The 25,588-nt window shown below is 29.5% G+C and overlaps 4 protein-coding genes, 1 long non-coding RNA gene and 1 other non-coding gene across 7 annotated transcripts; 2 read left to right on the forward strand and 4 right to left on the reverse strand.

Moving 5' to 3' along the window:
- Positions 1-5,216: 5,216 nt before the first annotated feature.
- On the forward strand, positions 5,217-11,913 carry LOC115701219 (uncharacterized). The gene is made up of 2 exons (XR_004008526.2): positions 5,217-5,980; positions 10,450-11,913. It is a non-coding gene; the product is annotated as an uncharacterized LOC115701219 (long non-coding RNA).
- A 435-nt stretch (positions 11,914-12,348) lies between these two features.
- Positions 12,349-13,081, reverse strand: LOC115701218 (uncharacterized). Its single transcript, XM_030628952.2, has one exon. It carries the CDS (start codon positions 12,989-12,991, stop codon positions 12,587-12,589), a length of 405 nt encoding a protein of 134 aa, XP_030484812.1. The 5' UTR covers positions 12,992-13,081; the 3' UTR covers positions 12,349-12,586.
- Positions 13,082-14,230: 1,149 nt separating this feature from the next.
- TRNAT-UGU (transfer RNA threonine (anticodon UGU)) lies at positions 14,231-14,302 on the reverse strand. The gene has a single exon. It is a non-coding gene; the product is annotated as a tRNA-Thr (tRNA).
- Positions 14,303-14,393: 91 nt separating this feature from the next.
- Positions 14,394-17,944, forward strand: LOC115701332 (uncharacterized). Of its 2 annotated transcripts, none has more exons than XM_030629095.2 (8): positions 14,394-14,578; positions 14,687-14,737; positions 14,838-15,233; positions 15,656-15,883; positions 15,969-16,064; positions 16,231-16,289; positions 17,231-17,432; positions 17,516-17,944. In XM_030629095.2, exons 3-8 carry the CDS (start codon positions 14,931-14,933, stop codon positions 17,585-17,587), a joined length of 960 nt encoding a protein of 319 aa, XP_030484955.1. In that variant the 5' UTR covers positions 14,394-14,578; positions 14,687-14,737; positions 14,838-14,930; the 3' UTR covers positions 17,588-17,944. The 2 variants fall into 2 exon arrangements, with proteins under 2 accessions (XP_030484955.1, XP_060959003.1); XM_061103020.1 differs by having other exon boundaries at positions 14,401-14,578; positions 17,291-17,432.
- A 372-nt stretch (positions 17,945-18,316) lies between these two features.
- LOC115699553 (28 kDa ribonucleoprotein, chloroplastic) lies at positions 18,317-20,904 on the reverse strand. Its single transcript, XM_030627026.2, has 4 exons — positions 19,934-20,904; positions 19,732-19,833; positions 18,899-19,177; positions 18,317-18,767 (listed from the first exon to the last, which is right to left on the reverse strand). The coding sequence occupies exons 1-4, from the start codon at positions 20,480-20,482 to the stop codon at positions 18,696-18,698; spliced, it is 1,002 nt and encodes a 333-aa protein (XP_030482886.1). The 5' UTR covers positions 20,483-20,904; the 3' UTR covers positions 18,317-18,695.
- Positions 20,905-23,069: 2,165 nt separating this feature from the next.
- On the reverse strand, positions 23,070-24,848 carry LOC115701586 (uncharacterized). Its single transcript, XM_030629409.2, has 2 exons — positions 24,219-24,848; positions 23,070-23,627 (listed from the first exon to the last, which is right to left on the reverse strand). The coding sequence occupies exons 1-2, from the start codon at positions 24,756-24,758 to the stop codon at positions 23,289-23,291; spliced, it is 879 nt and encodes a 292-aa protein (XP_030485269.1). The 5' UTR covers positions 24,759-24,848; the 3' UTR covers positions 23,070-23,288.
- Between the last annotated feature and the right edge of the window lie 740 nt (positions 24,849-25,588).

The raw sequence follows: 25,588 nt of genomic DNA on the forward strand, positions 1-25,588 counted from the left end.
TTTCTTGTTCAAATTATGGAATATATACGGCCTCCTCCAATGTCCAATGAGAAGAAAATAATCCTAAATATGATATTTTTCTTTGTTTCTTGGTCCAAGTACAGCTATTTTACTTGAATATTATTAACACAATTTAAGCATTTTAGTTTTGAAAAACAAAAAGGTATGCTTTGACTACTTGTTATGCATGCAAAAACCACCCATTGTTGACAGTTTTGAGTTTGAGATCATCATCAGAATTGAGGAGCCAACTTAGTAATTTCCTCTCAAAACAGTATTCATATTATTATTCAAAACACAAGATCAACCAACCCCAGTTAGTCAATTCAACTTTTTGCCCCTTTTCTTTCACATTGACCTCATTGCCCCTCATACACAAAACAACAAAAGGAAAAAACTTTGTTTTGATGATCAGGGGTATATTGGTAATTTTGAAATGTTCAATTATTCACAAACATGCATAACAGTTTGACTGTTTCAACAAAAATCCCAATTGTTTCTCCACTTTAAGCAACAAAACCAACCATAGTATACATATAATATATAATATAATTCAACAAGCTCAAGCATGAGAGCTTGACTTTTTCACACACCTTGGTCAACACGTAAGTAAAGTTCATTAATGAAAAGCCCACCAATCCAAAAATGAAAACCAGTTAAACTCTCTTCCCAACTTATTATAAATACTCAACCACACTTTCAAATCCTCAAACCAAAACCAAAAAGGAAAAAAGCTCCCATTACTTAATTCTTTTTCTTAACTCCCATTACAACTGAAACCCTTTTCATCAAGATACAAAACATAATCTTTGATTTCAAAGATGATGAACTTCAAAAACAAAAGTACCCTTTTGATTGTTTTGATTGTGGTAACTTTGTTAGTCTTGAGCTGTACTGACAAAGTAGAAGGAAGCAGAATATTATCAGAGGAACATGTTCAGATTCAGAAATACACGTCATCATCGGAGATGTACGAGAAAGCTAAGTTCACCATGGCTTGCTGGCTTCAACGCCTGGCTTCAGGTCCTAGTCCAAGAGGACCTGGTCACTAAATTAATTATTGTCACAATTTTTATAAATTTTTTTATGGTTATTTATTTATAATTAGGATGCCTTTATACTAGAATTAATAAATGTACATTGAATTACACACTATTGTAACACAAAATTTTGTAAAGATACATTATTTGTTCGTTATTTCTTATATTTGTTTATTGATTTATTACCTTCATATTCAACTTATAAATAAATAAATATATATTGGTGTGCGAAACGAAAACAATTAATGACTTACGATTCAGCATACCGGACTAACAAAACGCAACATAATCAAGAAACAATAAATCAAGTAATCTCAAAATTCAAGTAATTAATTAAGCAATAAAACATAAAAGAATAACACCAGGTTTAACAAATTTGAGTCATGTGCAATGCTCTATATCTCGGTCAAAACAGCAACATTCATATCTTTATTGATATTAGTATTTATAAAGTTACAAGAATCTTCATAAACTCTTAGAGATTACGAGAAAATATTTCTCTCTCTCTCTCTCAACCTTACACTATCACAATTTTCACTCAAGCAATAATAGTCTGATTTGCTCTCTGATTACAAAGATTGATAGTTATTTATAGATTTGTATTGTTGCCTAAATTAACTTCGAGAATAGCGTGTCACATTTACACTGCCTTAAATGTTCTAGCTCATCACCACCAACAATAATCAACGTCAGCTTTGAGAACATGCTTTCAGTACAAACAATCCAAAAGCTTTAATATGGACAAGCTATCCGGATGCGTACAAGCGTTCCTACCCGGAAGAACAACAGTATACTATCCGAAAGTGCATTTCTAGACTAATGACAAGCTATCCGAAGAGACAGTTCATACGCGGTACAAGCTTGCCTAGAAACATCTTTCGAATTTTACAAAGTCTTCCGCACAAGACTTTTTGGATTCACACACCAAGTTTCTCGTATCTACTCTTCGGATTCCTGACTTCCCTTCCAGATGATAAAATTTGTAACCATTATCAACAAATTTCCACTTTAGTTTCAAGCTTAAGTCGCTTGACAAATCTTTGTTATAAATACTATTGTTCCCCTTAGCCCCTTCAGGCTCAGCTGACTCCAATCAGCTTTAGGCAGTGTCACTCTACACTACCTTGGTTATCATGTCAGAAGAATTGTCTTTATTTAGAGTCCCTCACCAATCATAAGGCAACACGCATAGTTGGCCCTAAAATTTAATGGGCTAGCTATAGGGAAAAAATTATTTTTGAGCTCTTATCTAGAAAAAATGTGATATTTTTTAAAATTAGTAAAAAAAAAAATTATAATTTAAATAAGGGATTTTTTTTTCTTGGGTCCCTGCACTTGGTGGGCCCTAGACACGGGCCTAGTCCCCACCTAGTTCGTCGAAGCCCAGGTCACGCCTGACAACACGTCTAAAAAGTGTTAGACACTACTCGTGCCTAATAATAATGCCCATAAATATTAGTATAGAGTATTATCATTGGACACTGGTAGCACCACCTAAAGATTGCAATTGGTTAGCGATATACACTAAAAATTATTTAGTTGATTTATATGAGATCCGATACTTAATTGTAATACTTAAAAAGTGTTAAATACCACTTGTGTTTTTTAGCATTAATTATTATTATTATAATTATTTTGGATAAGTAGCTAGCTACGTAATACGTATCCTTTTTTGGACATTAATTTTATTCAGGATGTGTCTCGAATTTTAGATGTTAAATAAACATTTTGCTTAGATTTTTATAATGTACTTAATTAGAATTTGCATGTTATGATTCATTGTTTGATTATTAATTGACTAATTGATAAATACAGGTACCAAGAAAATAAATAGAGATTAAAAACTTCACGTTTAAATAAATGTAGCTTACTTACACGTAATTTCCTTTAAGAGCATTGCAATTGGGCAGAGCATTGATGATGCTCTTTTTTTTATTACAAAAGTAATAATTAATTCAAAACCTTAATATATTTAAAAATATAAAATAATAATAATATTAAATAAAATTAAATAAAAACAACATAATACTAATTTATAAAACTAAAAAAAAAAATAACATATAAAAAAATAAATATTAAATAAAATAATAATTTAATTGTCAACTTTAATCACTTGAAGATGTTAGCCACAAAAAATATCAAAATATTAACGTATGAATTTGAATTATTTTGAGAATCTGACATGCTTGATATAGTTAGTGGGTGAACTATTTTTTTGCATAATCCTTATTTGCTCATTGACAATAGTCATGAATGTTAAGATTAACTATAGAATTTTAATAAGTTTTTTTTTTTAAGTGTAATGTTTAATTGATTTAATTATTTTAAGATTTTAAATTCTTACTAGTAAGTTTATGATATAATTATATCATATATTAGTTATTTGGGGCTATTACTATAAATAATATAAAATGTACGAGAGTTAAGTAAAATATATTTATTTAGTGAGATATTTAGTGTTAATTAAATTTTTTACACTAAATTGATGTAAATTCTACACCAAACTAGTGTAACTATTATTATAAATTATGGTTAGGATAGACGATAAATTAATTTTATTGGATAGAAAACCCCTCCACCAATATGTAACTCCATTTTTTATATTAACTTTTCAAAGTTTATCCTTGAACCAAATTAAGGAGTTTTTTTTAATTTTTTTTTATTTTTACATTTTAAAGTAGTTTTTTTTAAAATTTTTTTACAGAAATTCACATAGTGATTAATGAAACAATCTAATTCGCAACCAATATCTATTAGAACAACTTGGAATAACCTATAAATCGTAAATTTTTTTAAAAAAAAATTAGTATATAAAATAATTCCTAAAAAATTAATATAGAGATTTTATCAACAAAAAAAAAAAAAGATAAAAATAAAAATAAAAATATAGATAGTGGATATATTTATGTATTTTTTTTAAAGTGAAAAAAAGATAGAAAATGGAAAATGTAATTAAATAGAACTCATATACTTTAATACATAGAAGTGTCCCAGTACTACTATCCTTGTAGCTTAAATTAACTTCACGCCATGAAATTAGTAAATTCATCAAATTAACTATAATTTTAATTTCTTCCAAAAGATGATAATTAACATGCATCTATTAATTAATTCGGTGGAATCTCATACTAAAATGTACACATATATACTATACTAATCCTACTGTACTTTTAGTCATAACAATATACATTTTTATGATTAAATGTAATTTTTAGTCATAGTAAAAAGTTATTTGTGATTAAAACATAGTATTTAGTTACAAATTGTCATTAGTTTAGTTTTAGTCACAACAAATATTGTTATTAAAAATACATTTAGTTGCAACAAATTATAATTTTTGTGACTAATACTTTTAGTCACGAATTTTTTAGTCACAATACAATAATAATAATAATTTATAATTAACCATAACTTTTTTTTTATTACAAATTTTATTGTAACTAAAAGTAAGATTTTTTACAGTGTAATTTAAACATTATCTAATTAAATCTCCTCTCAACAAAATATTAATTGATAATATTATATATAGAACTAGTTAACAATTTGCAGTTCGTTAGACTAATATTAATTGATAAGATTCTATTTTGACTTTAAATACTCCATGGAGAGATGAATATAAATTATTTATCATATATTTTACAGTACACCAGTTATTACGAGATAACCTAAAAACAAATCATCCTAAATAAATTCTAGCTCCCCTAAAAATAATGTACCGTTCTATTTTTATTTGTTTAATTTTTTATAAATGTGTATATAATAATTATTTAAGCTACAAAAAATTTAACACGTTAAAAATAAAATTTAAATTATTTATTACACGCATAATTTTTTTGTTTTATACACGTGTGAAATAAAAATTTTTAAATAAAATATTTTCCTGAATACCAAAAAAGATACAAGCAAATCAATACACCATTATATATATTATATATTTATATCCCAGCCAATTATAGAAATATTCATATATTCAAACTTATATAAAGATTTTCAAATTCAAAGCCGCCCATTTGTGGAGTTGGAGCATAAGATTTTGGGATCGGACTGTTCTCATTGTATTGCACCCATTGTAATGATATACATATAAATCATGAATCACATGCATGCTTGGCTATGGCCCTCTTTTTTCCACTACAGATTTCTCTTCAAATTTTCAACCAAGCCAAGTTTTTCTAAAAAAAAAACCCATATATTTACATACATGTAATTTAAATAATTTTTATTTTTAATATATTTTATATGTTTTTAGTTTAATATAATAATTTTTATAAAATATGTCAAAATATTAATATACACATTTTAAGAGTTTTAAATAATATATACACGTGTAACTAACTAGGTCACACCATCGGCTGATCTTGGTGAGCAAGTAAATAATTAAGCCCACAAAAATTATAACCTACGAAAATAACTCCAATTAAAAAAAACTATAAATATCAGATTATATATTAATTTACTTGCTTATATACATAGATCACTTACATATTAATTATAAACTTATATATAATGTAGCCCTAGCTATATATCCTAATTAATTTATACACATTTTTTCGTGCAAGAAATTAACCAAAAGAACGAATATAAAAAAACACAAACCCCTTAACTCATTCTCTCTATGACTCTTTACAGTATACATACATACACATATATATACTGTACGTACGTATACAGAAGAATATATATAAGATATGAAGCACAGCATGATTTTGGTGTCACTATTATTGGTGGTGGTGATGGTGTTGAACTTGAGCCAAGCCAAGGGGAGTCGATTATTACCGGCCGATTGCTCCATTGCCAGTAATAATCATCACCGCCTCCGTCTCAGACGGCGGCCATTTATGTACGAGAAGATCAGTAGGAAGAAGATGATGATGATGAGCAGATGGTTTCAACAGCTAGAGTCAGGACCAAGTCCTAGAGGCCCTGGTCACTAATAATATGTATGATCACATCTCCTAATTTTTTTTTCTCTTATTTTCAATATATAATTAATTTTTTTGTAAGTTATCTTTTTTTAGAGAGAAAGTGTAATTTTTGCATGATACATTCATTTATGTTTATATTAAAGTTTGTGAATCTATTTTTTTTTTCTTTGATATGTGAAATATTGGAAATATAAAATATGTTTATATGGGTATGTATGTTTGTCTATATATTTGAAAAAAAAATAACTTTAAGACATCAAAAATGGTACTTTCACTTAAAATTCAATAAAAAAAGAAAAATAGGAGATTCTAGTAAATTTATGAGCAATGCCAACAACTTAACATTTGTGGTCATGAAGCATTGGAAATTTATACTAATGAATTACAATTCTTAATGTTATAACTATATATAAGTGAAAATTACAGTTACGAAAATCACAATTTGTTGTGAATAAATATATTTTTAGTCACAATATTTGTTGTAAATAAAATTAAATTAGTGACAACTTGTATCTAAATACTATGTTTTAGTCACAAGTAACTTTTTGTTGTGATTAAAAGTTATATTTAGTCACAAAAAAATTATGTTGTGACTAAAAGATTGTCACTAAAGGTAGCTATATTTTGTAGTGCATTATTTTACTGCGGCTCTCAAAATTTGAGCATCGCAGTGCCATACGCTGCGCCACGACCCTAACTGTAGATTTTCAATTTTATGTAATCGAGATCTCGCTAGTCGCCATGAGTTTCAAAAAGATTAGCGTCATAACTCAAAGTATGAATAAAAGGTGAAATGATCAAAATAAAAAAAAATAAAAAAAAAAATAGAAGAAAAAGAATAAAGGAAAACAAAAATAAAAAGACAAAGATAAAGATAAAGATAAAGGAGATTAAAAAAATATGAGAAAAAAATAATGAAAAGAAAAATTAGAAAAATAAAATAAAATTGATTAGAAAGAAAAAAGTAGCAGGGAAAAAACCATAGGAAAACAAAGATGAATAAAATCAATAAAAATTTGGAAGGGAAAAATTATGAGAAAATAATTGTTTGTAAGAAATAAAATTACAAAAAACCCAACTTCTATAAACTAAAACACCATAAAAAGTTAAAAAAAAATAAAAGCCATATTTTTTATTAAACCCCTTATATATAATTATTTTATTCTTTAGCCTATAATATCATTTTAATATGTGAATGATTATACCTTTTTCTTTTGAACACGTGATTTGTTTAATATAAATTAATTGTGAATTAAACATGAAGTATATTATTTTATTTATTTATTTACTTTAGAAAAAAAAAAACCAAATTGTATTATTTATTTAGATGCAAGGAATATAATGCAAATGGATGTGATCCATGATTATTGTGGAGTTATTGAGTAATTTGTGTACATGCATGATATATGTTATTTAAATGAAATCATGATATATATTTTTATATATTAAAAGTGCCTATTTAACGGTATTTTTTGGTTTAACAGAATATACTTAAAAATAAAAGAATATTGTGTTAAATTTAACGATTAGGTTTGATCTCCCGTTAACCAATAAACCCAATAATTAAACCCAAAAAATTAAACAATCTTTTAAATATTAATAATCTATTTTTAAATTAAAAAAATCATCTTAGCCACATATCTCTTTAACAAACCTATATAGGGAGAATATTAATTGCTTTATTAATTTCTTTTCTATTCTAATGTGAATAAATTTTTGGCAATAGAGAGTCATCAAATTAGTCCAAGTGTTTGCACTCCATAATCTATATATTTATCTATAATATAGGTCATTACTCTTTTTCTTAACCTATTAATTATACAGGTATAATTATTAATTTTAATTGATGATAAAATTTAATTTTTCTATTTTTCTATCATATAAGGATAACTATTTTTTTTATTGTTATTATTTTTTTCACTATGATGTTTGTAGATATTTTTTTTTACTAAATAATTATTAAATATTAAATAGATTAATTAAAAATATCTAAATCATATACCATTTAAATTTAAATTTGATTAGATTTAATTTTGTATCTACTTTCTCATTATTTGTAATTGTTCTAAATCTAATTGTGCAATGATTCAAGTGTCATGATTTAGCAGAAATACCATTTCTATCTTTAATTTTTTTCCAAATATAAAGATATTTCAAATATATAAAGATATTTCAAATATAAATATTTAATTTTTTCAAGAAAAAAATTTGTAATCTTTAAAAATAAAATATATTTAAAATCTTAAAAAAATTAAAATCTTAAATGAAATTAGCAATACGTGGCTCGGCACGTACATTCACCTAGTATGTATATAAGTATATAATGTATATAAAAAATAGAAGGGTAAATGCTATTTTAGACCTTGTGTTTCGCAAAAGTTACTAATTAGGCCCTTTATTTTGTTAAATGACAAAATAGACGTTGTATTTTCTAAAATGGTAAAAATAAGACCCTAAGCTTAATTTTTGACAATTTTTTTTTAATATGACCAACTTAAAAACAATTCCTAACATGAACAAATATAGAAAATGTAAACAGTTTTTTCATAACACTTTTAGATCAGATTATTATTAAATTTTATTTTGACAACATATCAATTCAAGGTCCTATTTGTACCATTTTGAAAAATGTAAGGTTCATTTTGTCATTTAACAAAACAGAAGGTCTAATTGGTAACTTTTACAAAACAATGGGTCTAAAATGGTATTTACCCAAAATAGAATAAAATGATCACATAGGTAATATTTGAAATATAAATAAATTAAAGGATTAATTTTGGTAAATAATAATTTTTCAAATATTATAAAAAAAGACACTAAAATATTTAACAATTATATTTTGGAATCATGGTTTGAAAAATAAAAATAAATTAATGAATATTCAATTAAATATTTTACCAAAAATCACTACCTATGCAACAAGTCACCAACAAGTTGCCTAATTTTTATGTATTTTTTTTTATCAAAATGTTATTCATTGGATTTAATATTTTTGTTCAAATATAAAGATAATATTAACTATTAAATTAAGATATGAGGGTCATAAATAAATTATTACGATAGTAATTAATTTTGATCACTACTAAAGAAATACCCACATAGAAAAAACATATATGTATTTCATTTGTAATTTGAAATTAATTGAAATGAGCATAGTCTAATTGTTTCACATATCTCCTCACAAAAAGAGATCTGAAGTTCCAGTCTAACCTCCCCTAAAGTCAAAAAATTGGGAGCACCATCAAAAAGCAGTTTTTGAAATAAATTATTTTATTTCCCAACTCTAATTTTAGAAAAAAAAAATAAAAAAATACTTCAACTTTTCTCCATTTCTATATTTAATTATGGGACTATTTCACAAATAAACAAAGATAACAACAACAAAAAAGTTATAAAAATATGATTGTACGGAATTCTAAATATATTTTATAATTTTTATGATTTTATTTACAAAAAATATGGTATTTTTAAATTGTACTCTTATTAATTTATTGTTGATTTTTATTATATGTATGTTATTTTTTGTTGTTATTTTGATGTTGTTTGGATGTTATTTTCTATTACTTTAATGTAGTTTTCTTGTTGTATTCATGTCTTTTTTATAAAAAAATTGTAAAAATGTAAAAAAAATCTTTAAACGTAAAAATATAATTTTTTTTTTTAAAAAAAATAGTGTTTTATGTAATTATTCTAACTATATTATGATGAAAGAAGTTATGATTTTATTCAAATTCAAATTCACAAACAATCGAAATTGAGGGTAGTTATAAAATAATAGAGTTTTTTTTAATGTCGGTTATGATAGAGTTATATGTATAAATATATATATATCTTTAAAAAAGAAAAAGAAAAAAAATGATTAAAACAAATTTTCAAACATTTGAAATTTATCAAGAGGACCTTTACAAAGGGAGAGAAAAAAAAATCAAATAAGAAAACTGAAAAATTCAAAAGGCATCATAGTATGGCAAGAATAACACTGAAAATAGTTTTGGTGAGTTGGAAATGGGTTTAACCAAGTGTCGTGTTTTGATTGGGTGCTTGTGTCTAAGGAGACAAGTGTTGAAACTTATGAGTTTGAAAAATTCAAATCAAAACTAGGAACAAAATTATGTATACATGTATGTATATATATTTCAATCTGTTATACAATTTAAACAACTACAATCTTGGTCAACACGTACACATTAATTATATTAGTATTATAGTCAGTTGTAGCAGCCTCAACAGCAGCTTAAAGTCCAAAAAAGACTGATCAAAATATACCTATAAATAACTATAACACACACAAATTATTATTCACAACACTCAACACACAATCAAACTACAACAACAACAGCAGCCTCATTCAAATTCTCTAACATTTTTTATTATTAACACTTATTCCTTTCTTTCTTTCCTTCTTTCATTCCAATAAGTCATGAATTGTAGCACAAAAATGCCGAGGGGTATTTTGGTAATTTTGTTTCTGGTTGTTGCTTTAGCCGTTGTATCGGCGGGCGCCACCCGAGTGTTGCCGGAGGATTTTGGTGGTGGAAGTCATCTTCAGATGAGGTCATCTACTAGGCAAAGTTTATTGGCATTTTGGCTCCAAAGACTATCCTCTGGACCAAGTCCCAGTGGCCCTGGTCACTGATGATATTTACACTCATGTTTTTTTTTTTTAATCAATAATCAATCTATTCATTTATTTATTTATTTTTCTCTAAAGAGAACAGAATATAAAATATTCTTTTATTCAAATTGTTGTAAGGTTTGGTTTTCATGGATTCATTTATTAATTTTTGGACTTGAAATGCAATAAAACTGTCCCTATTTATTTATCTATATTTTTGTCTTTGTAAATAATTTGTTTTATTTGTGTAAAATATTTGATCTTTTAACATTCTGATAACAGTTGTAATCTTATATCGATTTACTTTAATATACACTTATGGTTTCTCTCTCTATTCTCTAGTTTGAAAATGATTAATAATCTTGATGATCTTCTGGCCTCTTAGCTGTATATCTGTTCAGAAGAAATATGATGTTTTCATTAATTTTCAAAGAAATCTGTGTAGACTGTAGTTGTCTTCACTCAAAATTATGCAAGTTCAAGGTGGTAGGAGTAGGATGAATGGAAAAGAGGAATCTGAATGTTTTGCCTGTTTTTGTAAGTTATGAAATTATGAAACTGCATTTCTGGAAAATGAAGAGCAGTTTCCTCAACATAAGAATAAGATAAAGAAAATGGCAGCTAATCTAATCATTCTGGATGAGATACATACAAGTACAGGTTCTCTCTCTGTCTCTACCTTTACTGTTATTTTTACTAGTTTCAATATAGAGGGAAAATGGGCAAGGAGAACTACTCTGAATTTGATAGGCTTCGAGATGCTAAGTCGGGAGTTGAGAAGTGGCTGGACAAGCTTCGAGATGCTGTGGAAGATGCAGAGGATCTCTTGGAGGAATATAAGTATGATGCGCTCAAACTCAAAGGAGAAAAATAGCCAAAACCGAACTCAGCTGTTCAATAAAGAAAGAAAGAAATGAAGAAGATTCAATTCTAGAGCAGATGGATACTTTTAAAAATGATAAGTTCATGCAAACAAGTGCTGAAAAAAAATCCCATTAAAGAGGCCACCTTCAACATTTTCCATTATTAATTCTGAATTGTTCTGTAGGGATGATGGAAAGGAAATTGTGAAAGAGAAGTTGCTGTTAAATGTAGCAGATGGTGAAAAAATATGTTTGATTCCAATTATGGGCTTAGGAGGCATCATGGCTTTATGTCTCAAATGAATTTGATGTTTAGAAAGTAACGAAAACAATTCTTGTAGCAGTAACTAGAAAGATAATTGTTACAACAAGAAGTGATAATTAGCATCAATTGTGAGAACGATTGAAGCTTGTTTTTTAAGTTAAATTGTCAAAATTGTATGCGGCAGTAAAGAATTTATTACAACAAATTCAAACTTGAGAAGAATTGTGCATTAGGAATGTTAAGGAACTGTAAGAGTGGTGAAGAATGCTTTCAATCGCTTCTTCTCAGGAAAACTTTATTGACACATTCAAGACAATGCATATGAGTCTAAAATTAGCCAAGTATTACAAAAAAATGAGACTTTTCTGTTTTTTTTTTTTTTTGTTTTTCCATCTCTTTTGCAATTCATGTAAAGCATATTAAGAAAGAGAGAAATTCTTCCAACTAAACAAGTTCTCCATGAGCAACATGAATTAGACACTCACATACAAATACAATAAACTAAACCAACATTGCAGATTCTTAACTTGTATAGTTTTCTAGCAAGATTTTTCACTTAATTCATAGCTATAAGGTCATGTCAGCTTTTCAACATCAAAACAACACATTCTTAAAGATAATTGATACATGAGATTGGGAATAATTGAAGTAGCACATGAAATATATGGTCTTAACTTTCCACAAATTATCTATTGTATTACGAAAAACGATTTATTCATAGTGTTGAAAAGAGACAATATCCAATCACTTAAATGCTCTGAACAATCTCTCATCATCCTCACCATTACAAGCAAAAACTCAATTAGGCATTAGCCTGAGAAACAAGTCAGTCTATTACAATCAAATCTCAACAAAAACAAATTAAGATCAAATCTCACCTAAGTCTGTCTCCGAAGCCGCTTCCTCAACTTGTTGTACTTGTGCTTGTTCATCTTTCGCTTCCTCTTCTTCTTGACGCTATCAGCCCACAACTCAGTCGAATCATCCTCGGCCTCCAATGGGATCGACCCAGATAACGGCAAGGGATTTAAAGAATACCCAAATGGGAAACTTGGATATACGTGGGAGAAAGTGGGCAAGTAATCATTTTTCTGTGCACCCAGAAAAGGACTTTGATCTGGGTTAGAACCCAAATAAGGGTAGAGTTTGACTTGGTTGTAATTGAGTTGTGTAAGAGGCACATTGAGATTTGGTAATGGTAATGGTAATGGTTTGGGATTGAAAGCAGTCAGAATTTTTAAAGTTGGAGACTTTGTAAGGAGCTTGTGGATCGTTGAAGCCATTTGGGGGTTTCTGCGATGTGTGGTCTCTCAAAGGGTCGTTTCTTCAGAGATGGACTTCTCAAGGTTTATGCGTTGCGAGTCTTTGGGGTATAGTCTATTGTCCTATTTTTATTTATTTATTTATTATTATTTTTTTTTTTTGACTAATTAAGATTCTTGTTACTTTGATATGTATCAAATCATATTTCCTAAACTTTTAAGGTCATTAAAAATATCCTTTTAACTAAGATTGTTAGATTTAAATACTTTTTGTCTAATTTTATTCAATTTTACTATTTCAGTAATTGTTTATGTATTAAACCATGCTTCCCAGACTTTGATATCTACCAAATCATGCCTCTCGAACTTTCTCATATACTAAATTATGATTCTTGAACTTTCGTCTATGTTAGAATTTTTTACTAAAATTGGAAAAAATATTCTTAAATCCAACAATCTAAATAGTTCAGGGGCATTTTTAACAACCTTAAAAGTTCAGGGGTATGATTTGGTACTTGTCAAAGTTCAAAGAAAAATATTCTTAATTAGCTTTTTTTAGATAAAAAAAATCTTAAATAAGAAATAAAATTAGACTTAGAGGTCATTACAAAGTCCACTTAGTAATATTATAAACCGTAAAATTATAAAGTCATGAAATAAAAGAAAAATTACAACCCATAAATAAAGTAGAGAATCTATTACATTGGTGAACATAAACTATGTTAAATAAGTATCAATTCTCCAGTTAGCCAAAATACCTTTCAGAAGATTAATACCTATCTCAGAATCTTTCTCCAGTAGCACAAAATAATGCTTCAAAAAGTTTGCCGTCTTCAAGAAAAGTAAGCAAGCTGTAACTTCACCAATAAGAGTATCAACAAAATCTAGAATCTCCGTAACAGTCTACAAAACAATACTCAAATAATTTCTAGCCAAAGCCACCACACACATAGTTCTACTCCCAATTCTGACATTACAATTAATCTCAATTAATCTTATCCTGATTTAGAATTGTAGTCCTTTTTCTAAGTTTATATTAGTGGCTGAAACATATAATTTTTGAGTTTAACAAGATAAAATAACCCACTCCTATACTCGTTTGCTTATGTTAATAACATATTTCATATTGAAACTACTTCTGGTAATTGGAAAAACTAAAATAAAATTGTATGTAACTTTTCAAAATTATATTACATCAATTTTTTTTTTTTAAAAAAAATCCTTTAGAAAAAACAAAACAAAAATTATTAAAATAAAAAATGCCTCCATGCAGGATCGAACTACAGACCTTCAGTTTACAAGACTGACGCTCTACCACTGAGCTATGGAGGCTTCGATGTTCTCAATTTTCATATTTAATTTATTTTCACATAAATCAATTTTCCCTTCAAAATAAATAAAAGATATTTTTATATAATTAATTTCCGAAATAATATTTTCTTTTTTTGTTTTCTTTCCCTCCCGAGAAACCTTACAATAAATTTCATGAATTGAATCTCTCCTCTGAAAAACAAAAGGAAAGATTTTCACCATAAATCGAGCGAAACCTTGAGCGTTGCGCCTCCCTTTTCTTTGTCTGCGCTCATTAGGGTTTTTCTCATTTAAAAGGTTTATATTTTCTTATTGCGAAAAACTTCTTCAACTATGATGCGTTTGGTTGCTGGGAAATTCCAATAATATAAACTATGACGTTACGATTTCTTTTTCTTATTGTAGGAGCAAGATGGAGTGAATGCAAGATTTTCTTGAAAGAAATTCAAGATAAAGGTACAATTTTTATTTATTTTTTCGTATTTATTGGCTTTGTTCGTAGCTTTTTCTCATACCAACATTTTTGAATTTGGTTATTTTCAATTTTTGTGTGCAGATAATTTGTTTTTGGCCAATACCCATTTGCCTTTTCCGTTAAAATCATTAAGCTTTGTTTGCATGTGTGATTCCCAAGAACTTCATTGCTATTATGTCAAAAGATAGAAATGTTTCCAGTGAACACAATAGAGATGGACCTGATTACTTTGGTTACTATAAATGTCAAGCTCAAAAGCTATTAACACAAGTTGAGGATTTTCAGCTATTTACTTCCTCTAAAAGTTCCGATTTTTCTGGAAAAAAGTCTTCCGAAGATAGAGGGGAGAGTGATTTTGTAGCTCCTTGTTCTCTATTTAGTAATGGAGTAGGAGATGAGCTATCTGATTTCAAAAGAGAAAGATTGAAGACATTGCTTCTTCAGGGTGTAAATAGTCTTACTCCAGAAGTCAATGAGGTATTTTGATTCTTGGATTTTGATTTACTGATTTGGAAAATGACTCCTTTATGTTGGACTGTTTGATATCATCATAAGAGGTAATCTTAAATCCTTATAAAAAGGGTGGGTTTTAAATATTCCCTTCAATTTTAAATCAATGGACTTAAATATATTATTTATTTTATTTAACTTTTTACAACAATTTATTTTGTGCTTAATGAAGCAATGTAATTCAATTAACCGTAATCTAACTAAAGATTCTCATCCATAAGTAAAAGCAGTTATAAGTTTTCAGACAATCATATTCTCTACTTTAATATCCCAATCAATCGTATTATAAGTTTCTTTTTGGTAGTGATCATTTCTCATTAAAAGAAAAAAGTTTCTTTGTAGTTACTGATCCTTTTGTTTAAGCTGGTGTAAGAGTGTCTTCATTGCAGATGCTATATCCTGTTCAACAAATGCGGGAGATTCGAATGCATCGAAGAAACAGGAAAAATTCATCAAGCTTAAGTGTAGCACCAAAAAATGGTGACACTGGCCAATCTCCTCTAAAGAAACATAAAATTTCTCATTTAACCCCTAAAGTTGCAAGTCCAATTAATCCTGGATCAAATGATTCTAATAAGATTTCTGTCAATGGGACAACTGGTCCAGAAGAGTCTAAGGTGACTAACATTCAACTGGGGAGTTTACATTTATTAATATATCTTACAAGTGAGTTTGTTTTAAGCACTTATATGTATCTTTCAGGTGAACGGTGATGATAATCGACAGCTCCTGATAGAAAATGATGGCCCAGAGGTTGACAACATTTTGAAGGGTGTTTCTGATGAGTTATCTTCAAAAGTAATTCTCTGAAAATTTCTCTACTACATATAAAAACAGTGTACATGTATTTTCTCCTCTGGTTTTCCATTTCTGTTTCTTTTGATATGTAGCTGATAGCAAATCTGATAGATGTGAATATAAAAGCTATATTCATAGAATGATGAATGATGATGTTGTTTTTCAGCTGGGGTACATGGACCAGCAGCTTGAACAACTTCTTAATATCGCAGTGTCCGTGTGCAGGTAATGGTGTATAATACTAATAGCTCATAATTTTAAATTTTAATCAAACTGCAGTTGAATTTTCTATTAAAAGTGTCTTAGAATAGTGAATGATACCAAATTATTAACTTGGGATTTTCTAGTTAAATGAAAGTATTGTATCCTCGGTAGAACTATTTAGGCAAATATCTATAGGATGGTAAACTGTGTTTGTATAAATTATTGTTGTTTGATATTCTGGCTATTCACTATGTTTATGTGTAAATTACACATTTGTTTACATATAATGATGAATTCAATTTTAGCCATAAGTAGTTTTAAGTGGGGATCATTGTTTTAAAACTCGCTGTGGCGTAATCCTCTAGGCAAGGTGGTGAGAAAACATACCCGAGGCTATGCCTCATCTGCTGTCATTGAGGCATACGTCTCACAGTGATGAGGTGCTAGAGGCACACATCTCAACAGTGGCCTTTATTTGTGTGTTGGGGCTCTTTTTTTTTTTCTTTTGGGGGGTGACTGGGCTTTTTCTTACAAGCTTTTGTCCTTGCAATTTTCAGACTTTTAAATGACTATGATGGACTTTATTTTGGTCTTTTTTAAACAAATTTTCATAGCAAAGATAGGAAAACATAACCCTAAAACCCTCTTACACGACAACACTCTCCATCTCTCCACGATTGCATAGCCCTCCTCATCTCCCTCTCTCTCTATACATATGTCTATATTTCTTCTTTATATGCTTAGAACTTTTACCATTTTCCGTTTGAAATGGAACCTCTTTCTGAATTGAGGAGTGCGTCTTGATACACCTCAATGCTTACACCTTGTGGGGCTAAGGGAAAACGCCTGAGTTCCCGATACTGCTTTTCCAAACCATAGTGGAACTACTTCACTTTTAACTATATAGTTGAGATCAATTACACATCATTGTGATTAAAAAATATTTGTATCAAAATCTGCAGCTTAAACAGAACGCTTTCTATCATTACAGTCCGTCATGTGAATTTAGCTGTGATGTGCAGGCCAATGACCATTCCTGAGAAGAAACAACTTCAAAAGATGATTAAGGGGTTGCCACCTAAAAATCTTGACCGTGTTGTGGAGCTTGTAGAACATGCAGAGAAAAAACCTGCTGATGAAATTAAAGTAGATCTTGAAAAGGAGGTAAAGGAAGAGAAAAGAGAGCACATGGATACATTTAATGAATTACCTAGATTTTAATTCTTAGTTGTAATTTGCTTTTGCAGAGTAACATAACACTTTGGAGATTGTATTACTATGTTCAAGCAGTTGAGAAAGCTAGGTTGCTCTCGCAGTAGATATCAGCATGCACGTCTCTACGAAAACCGATGAAAATAGTTACTAATTGTAAAAGACTTAGAACTAAGCTTTTGTTGGGTGGTAGTGCCAACATTTTTTTTAGGAATAGTGAAGTTAGGAAAATGAGTCTATAGTTTTGATGATTTTTGGCTTGAACACAAGCCAAAAGAGTACATTATTTTGGGAAGTACCTACTGAGTTTAGTGTATAGACCTCTGATGACTTTTCATATGTGCTTGGCAGTCATGCTTTGCGCTGTACAGATTTTTGGATAAAGGTTATCACAAGTTCATATCTTCTATTGTAAAGTACAATTTTCACTTAGAGTGAAATGTTAACAAGGATGTTTCAATTCAGTCTAATTCTGTTTTTTTTTATTGTCACAGCAAATGAATTGAACAAATTTATATCTTCAGTAAGAAAAAGTTATAAGACACTGCATTGATAAGTCAAAGTAACATAAAAATAAAGTAAAAATACTATTTATGGTGCCTAAACATTCTAAAACTCATACCATTTATACCCCAATATTAGTATTGGGCAAAATGCTCTTCCTCATTTCTTTACTATTTTAATAATAGAAAAAAATGACCAAGTTCAAATACCAACAAAATGATGATAAACTTACACTAGAATTTGACTTCATTCCAAATGCAGTAAAGTTTTAATTTAGGAAAGACTGAATCTTAACTTCATAAATATATATATATAGTAACAAATGCACAGTGTTAACAAAAGAAATAATTATTAATTTTACTCACAAAGAAGACAATAAAAAAGTTTGGTTAACAATTAATTATAAAAAAAGCATACCATCCATGAAAGATGAGTAGTACAAGTACATAATGAAAAAGTTGGCTGCATTTGAGGGATTAAACTATAACAATGAAAGAAAAATATATGGGATTTAATTATGGCTAGCCTCATCAACAACCTTATGCAGGTTTTGGAAACTAAACAGAAGAGATTTTCATCCCTCTACATCAAGCTTTCCAGTTACTAGAACAACAATCAAATAGGTAGAAAAATGTAGAACCTCTCTCTCTCTTTCTCTTTCTCTCAAATTCAATTCGCAGAGTTCATATGAATCCTGGATCAACAATCTTTTTAATATGAAAACGAGGTGCGCCTCGGCCTCTGTTCAGCAACATTTACTCTGATTGATCTGCCATCCAAACTCTGAAAACCACATAGAAAGTAAATCAGGCAAAGAAATGCTATAGACACACGACTCGGTTTTGGTTTTATCTTATATGAACTCAAATGTTAACAGAGTAAGTTTTCAATAAAAGCCCAGATGAAATCTTCACCTGTCCATCAAGAGCAGCAATGGCATCGTTCACTTCTATCTCAGTTGACATTGTGACAAAGCCGAAGCCACGTGAACGTCCTGTTTCACGGTCGTATACTACTCTTGCATTTACCACCTTTCCATGTTCACTGAAAACTTGCTCCAAACGAACATCATCCACTTGCCATGGCAGGTTACCGACATAGATTCTGAAAGAAGATTCGTTCACTCTTGTTCTTTCTGGCCGAGTCCCTCTTGGAGCGGCCTTGTTTACAGTCAAAAGTCTCCCACTTAAATCCTGTTTGCACAACATATGGAACGCTTAAAACACTGAGACATGGCCCCTATATAAAAGCCTTGACAGATACATGGTTACTTCAGTAACAGTGGTTACAAAATAATAATAATAAAAAAAGCTGATAACTGTTACGAAACAATGCAAGTGGGCATTGAAGTAATTTCACTTCTAGACAAAAAGTAAGGATTGGTAAGAGGTTACATGATAAGCAACAATGAATCATAACAATGTAAGTTATGTTTTACAGATAAGTCTTACAAACAATGCAAGTGGAAATTGAAGTAAGGATTGGTAAGTGGCTACAAAATAAAAAACAATGAATCATAACATTGTAAGCTGTGGTTACAGATAAGTACAAACAATGCAAGTGGGAATTGAAGTAGTTTCAGTTCTAGACAAATGGAGTAAGGATTACAAAATAAGAAACAACTAATCATAACAATGCAATTTATTTTAGCATTATAAAACAATGCAAGTGGGAATTGAAATAATTCTACTTAATACTTATTGAAAAATAGAGTCAAGAATTGGTAACAAAGCAACACAAAACTCACATATTGGTGAAACTGCTCCACAGCTTTCTCAGCTTCTTCAACAGTACTCATTGTAACAAAACCAAACCCTCTACTTTGATCTGTTTCTCTATTGTAAATTACCTAATAACAACACAAAAATATCAATCAGAAACACACAATTTCCATACTTCAAATTAAAACATAACCCAATTATATCAAAGAAAAAAAATAAGAACTTTACCTCAGCAATTTCAACAATCCCAGCTTGGTTAAAGAGGTCAGCAAGTTTCTCACTATCAACATCAAAAGGCAAATTACCCACATAAAGCTTGGCCTCTTCAGGTGGGTCAGGGTAGAATTCACCACCACCACCACCCAACAAGCTGTCATCCCCAGAAGAAGCTTCTTCCTCTCCTCCAACTTTAACCTCATCAACACCATCAGAAAAGGCTTGCACACCAGAGCTTTCTTCCTGCTCTGTCTCACTATCTTGACCAGTCCAAGGCAAATCACCTTGATTTTCCCAAGTGGCACCATCTTCGCCTTCTTCACTTTCTTTCTCCTCTCCTTGAGCCCAGTCTGAGGTCTGAGCCACAAGCAGTGGGACTAGTCTGGAAGGTAAAGACTTGTGTTTTAGAGATGCCCATGAAGGGAGAGAAGGTAAAGATGAGAGCTTTATGGATTTTGAGGGAATTGGGTGAAATGGGTATTGGTTTTTTGGGGTAAAGAGGGTGGGAACTGAAGCTAAACAGCTTTCGGCCATGGATAATGCATTGGTTGCAGAAGGCATGTTTAGAGAGAGAAAGAAGAGAGAGAGGGAAAGAGGATAAGGAGTGGGGGAGAAAGAATGGTTTGGTTTTGTCGTTGGAGTCACATAAAGCCTTTAATCCTTATGGTAAGGTCCAACTGTCCAAGGAGTTTAATTTTACTCTTTAAACCAAAGAAGATATTTTTTTATTCATAAAAAACAAACCTTTGCTGTTCATACAAAAATAACTCATAGAAAAGATTGAATTTTTTACTGGTAAAATAAAATCCAGAAACGTTTTGCAAATTCAAAAAACGATTGAAACTTTTTTAGCCAGGAAATGTTCTTCCTCTCCATCTCAAAAATTCAAAGAAAAATGTTAGAGAAATAAAATGGTGTAACAAAATTTAATGAGAAAATATTTACTGTATTTTTTATTTTTGACAATTATTGTATTTTCTTTTTCAATTGTACACGTTGTTTACAATTTTATAGGAAAAGTGAAGGTAAAAAAAAAAAGTGGTCATAGATTCATAAACATAACATATTTGTACTAATCGTTTTACATAGGTCTCAAAATCATATCCCCCTTTCTGAAAAAAAGAAAAGAAAATTTCATTGTAAAGCATATAGTTTGTGGTGTATCTACATTCTAATAGTTATTTTTCTGAAAACAAATATAAAACTTTTGTTAATTTGTTAAATTAAAGAAAAAATTGAACCTCAATAAGAACATCACTTCTATTAAACACTCGATTTAGAAAAGAGTAAAATGCTTTAGCAAGACTATGAGCAACCATATTAGCAGATCGTTTAATAAAAAAATAAGAAAATATTATTTAAAAATGCTAAAAGTTTACGACAATCTTCTATATTAACCCCCAAAAGAATAAAATATAGGTAATGAATTTTGAATAGCCTGGATTGCTACTAAGCAATCTGACTCCAGATCTACTTCCCGCCATGGTTGAGTTTTAAATCAGCTTAACACTTATATTATACTAAATGCTTCAGCCAAATCCAGAGCGCATATAGCTGCAAAACTGCCTGACTTAATCATCACTAATTCACCTTGAGAGTCTCGAGCGACTATGCCAAACCAAACGCTGCTCGATCACGAAAAATAGTGGCATCAACAATTATCTTGATTCTAATCTCCTGTGGCTTAACTCAAAATTTTGCTCCATCACTAGCTTGAAAAACTGAAAAAGAAGCTTCTGCACCTCTATTTTGGGCTGACTTTCATTCCACAAGACAACTCATAGATGAAATAATAACACCATCCACTGTAGCATACTTTTAGTTCCAAACGAACTCATTTCGAACCTTCCATAATCCCAACACAACACAACAACTTTCTCACACTTGTCCTTATTGCACCTTTGTAAAAATTGATCAAACCAACTGCTAAAATTAGCAGCAACAATCGGCCTAACTCCAGCCAAAAGCCTTTGCTAACATTGAGCAGCAAGTAAACAAAAAAATAAGTGCATGGAAAATAGTTTCCTCACCTTTTTGACAAATGGGACACATAATTTAAGTTGGGGGCCTCTTACCACTTAATTGAGTCAAGGTGGGTAAATAATTTGAAGCAGCCTGCCGCCATACCAAATTGAGAGTTTTTAGTGGTACCTTCAAATTCTAGAGCTTGTGCCAGAATCCAAAAGAATCAGATGTAATTTAATCTCCTTTTTGAGCTTGTATCAACTTGTATGCACGAGTAAAAACCATGATGCTACTCTTTAGACTAGAAAACAGATTATCAACTATATTCAGACTCAATAGAATTGCCAAAATATGTTGTTGATCGAGCTCGTTAAAAAGATCTTTAATAATATTTACATTCTATTCTCTCTTATACATCAACAAGCTCACCTCATGGCCCATTAAATATTAGGCATGTAAAGTAACAAAAGTACACATTGCGCAATATAAATTAATTTCTAGTGAGAGTAAAAAAAATTTACAAAATTATGTTAGAATTTTATTAAAATTTGTAAATATTTTAAATAACTATATTATATAATATTATAAATAAATTTATTGGAAAGTACTTACTTTTTGAAAATCTAGTCCGTGGATATAAGTATAGTAGAGAAAAATTTTCTTAGCTTAAAATAAATTAAGAAAAGTTTGGTGGAATAGCCTAACTATTACAACAAACCAACTAAGACGGAAAAAGAAACTTATGACTAATCTAAATATCTTGAAAAAATTAAGGAAAGAAAATAGAACTTTGAGGTGAATAAAAGAAATGCTAAAGGGCACTCATGGTATTTAATACTTTTGAGAGCTGTAATATAATTAAATTCAATATCGAATCTCACTTGTTTTATTTAAATAAATATTATAAAAAATTGCTAACTAATTATAGTGTGATATTTCGCTAAGTACCATGAGTACTACGTAGCAATGCCTACACATATTATATAGCTCACTATTGCGCAAGTTTAATATCATGTAAAAAATTAATTTTGTGTATTGAATTAGGAGAACTATGTTATTGAATTTGATTATAGTATAGTTGTAGCTAATCTATGCTTAATAGGCCTGCCTGAGTTGGGTGGTGATTTTGATTTGATTGTTGATGATAGTTGTCAAGAAACTACTAAAATTGGTTCTCCAAAGATGTTCTAAGTTCAGAATTGAAAATAAAATTGCACATTTGATAATGTAATTTACAATATTTTCATATAGAATTGAGAATATACAGTCTAATAATGTGGTAATATTATAAAATACACTTTCAATGGTGACATCATGAAGAAAGAATAAAAGTATAGACATGCAAAATCAATACATATTGTTTGTGTAAAGTGGAATATGTTGATGTTTGGTTTTTTGTTCTTCATTCATAGACAGGCTTGAAGTTTCTATAAGCAATCACTGCATAAAAAGGGTCTGAAGAAGGGGCAGCCAAACCCAGTAACCCCAAAGACCAGCCAAATGGTAATTTATTATCTCCTTGGGCAGCTTCAGCAGATGCAGAAGCACCTGGTGTTTTCTTAATCACTTCAGCTTCAGTAAATCCTTCCACAGATTGAAAGTACTGCTTAACTAGCTGTACCCTACTGTACTCTATCCCATCTCTCCATGCACTTACTGCTTTCTCATAGAACATTCTATTGCTGAAGCTCACAATGAAAACCCCTCCTGGCTTTAGCACTCGAAACACCTCTGCAAACACCTAATATAAACATATATAACAGTGAGTTTAGTCAATGACAAACAATGATTATTTGTAACTAATGAGTACATATTTGTACACTCATTCTTAGTCAATTATTAGATGGATTAGTATTTATTTTTGTATAGATTTGATATGTTTTCTCCAAATGTGTAGGTTTGTGCTAAAAAGACATTTTGTGATGGACTGAGATCTTTGAGCCCATTTTTGATAATAATTTCATTATTTTTTCGAAGAGCTCATGAAACTCAAAATGATATAGCTCGTTCTCAGCTTTTCAAAACATGTTAAATCATCTCATTTAGATTTTAAATGCAAAAGTTATACATGATTTACTGAGCAAGGTTGAAGCAGAAAAATTTGGTGTTGCGCGCTATAGCGCAACGACACGAGTTTTGGTTACACTTACACAACATATCTTGTTTTTCTTGCTAGTCATAATTGTCATGTATTCAATCATTAGTTAGTGTCATTTTTTGCTGGTGTAACATGTATAGGCCAATACAACAAGGTTATTATAATCCACACTATGCATATTTTGTGTTAAGCAAATAAAAAAAATTGAGTGAAACAAAAAATCAAACATCTAACCTTCTCAGGCTGCTGCAAATACTGAACACTAACAGTACACAACACTGCATCAAAACTGGAATCCTCCATTTCAAATTTCTGATCCTCATTCAAATCCTTAACAAAGAAATAATCAAGTTGGGGATTCTTAGAAAGCTCTTCTGCATTGAGCCCATGACCCACAACTCTCTTGTACTTAACCTCTTTCGGTAAATGGCTAACCCACGAGCTCATCAGATCAAGAATCTCAAATTCAGGTCTTAACCTTTCTCTGTAGAGGTCAGTTAAAGTTGAGATAAATCCATCATCCACGTGGGTCACAAACCGTGGGTAAGCGTAGAAATCCCTGTCTGAATATGGATTGATTTTGGTTCTTTCTTCTTGTGAGAGAACCAAGCGTTTAATTTTTCCAGCTGAAGAAGAAGATGATGATGATTGGTCAGTTGGGTTGTTTTCACTGCTTAACGTGCTCTTGAGTTTTGATGGAAGAGTTTTGTTGGGTTTGGAGTTGAAGATAGAAGTGGACATGGGAAACTTTGGGTTTAAACGAATGTTCATCATTGTTTTTTCTGCGTTTCGATTTTGTTTATGGTCAAATTATGAAGCTTTTTGTAACTGTTGAAGATGGATAATATGTTAATGGCTGTCAGCCATTGAAGAAGAAGAAGACGAAGCTGTTGTGTTGGGCCAACAAATTCTCTTTCAACGGCCCATAACTTTGGGCCACAAGCTAATTTTGAGAAGTTTACACATCTACACATAATTTCTAATTTATTAGAGAAAAAAATAATATACTTAAAATACAATAATAATTATTAAAAATAACTAATTTAATTTATATAATAAGTATAGTTACAATGATAACAACTTTCTTTAAATAATTATACTCACCTAATTTTTTTTATGAATTTCTTTTATAAAATTTTCCATTATTAGCCAAATTTGGTCACTATTAGTCTTTTTTTTTTGAAATGAATGGTCACTATTAGTCTTATATTATACATTTGGTTGAATAATTTGGCTACTTGCTCACACACATTAAAAAAAAACAATATTTATCTTCACAAACTTAAATAACAGTTCAAAACAATAGGATGGGAAAAATAATTATTTTTGATACCATTAGATATTTTATTAATATTAATTCTACTTTATTTTTATTATGTTTCATTGAAATCCAACATTAAACTTATATTTTAAAATATATACTTTTACTGCTAACTAATTAGTATTTAACTCAAATATTTTGATACTATTTGACAATTTATACCAATTATTAATTTTTTAATATTATTTTAATTATATTAATAAATTTATCACAAAAAAATATATCAAAGTATCCAAAAACAAACTAAAAAAACATCTTTCAAACAACAAAAATATCACATCAT

Source organism: Cannabis sativa, chromosome 8 (assembly GCF_029168945.1).
Source record: "Cannabis sativa cultivar Pink pepper isolate KNU-18-1 chromosome 8, ASM2916894v1, whole genome shotgun sequence".
In the NCBI taxonomy this organism is placed as follows: domain Eukaryota; kingdom Viridiplantae; phylum Streptophyta; class Magnoliopsida; order Rosales; family Cannabaceae; genus Cannabis; species Cannabis sativa.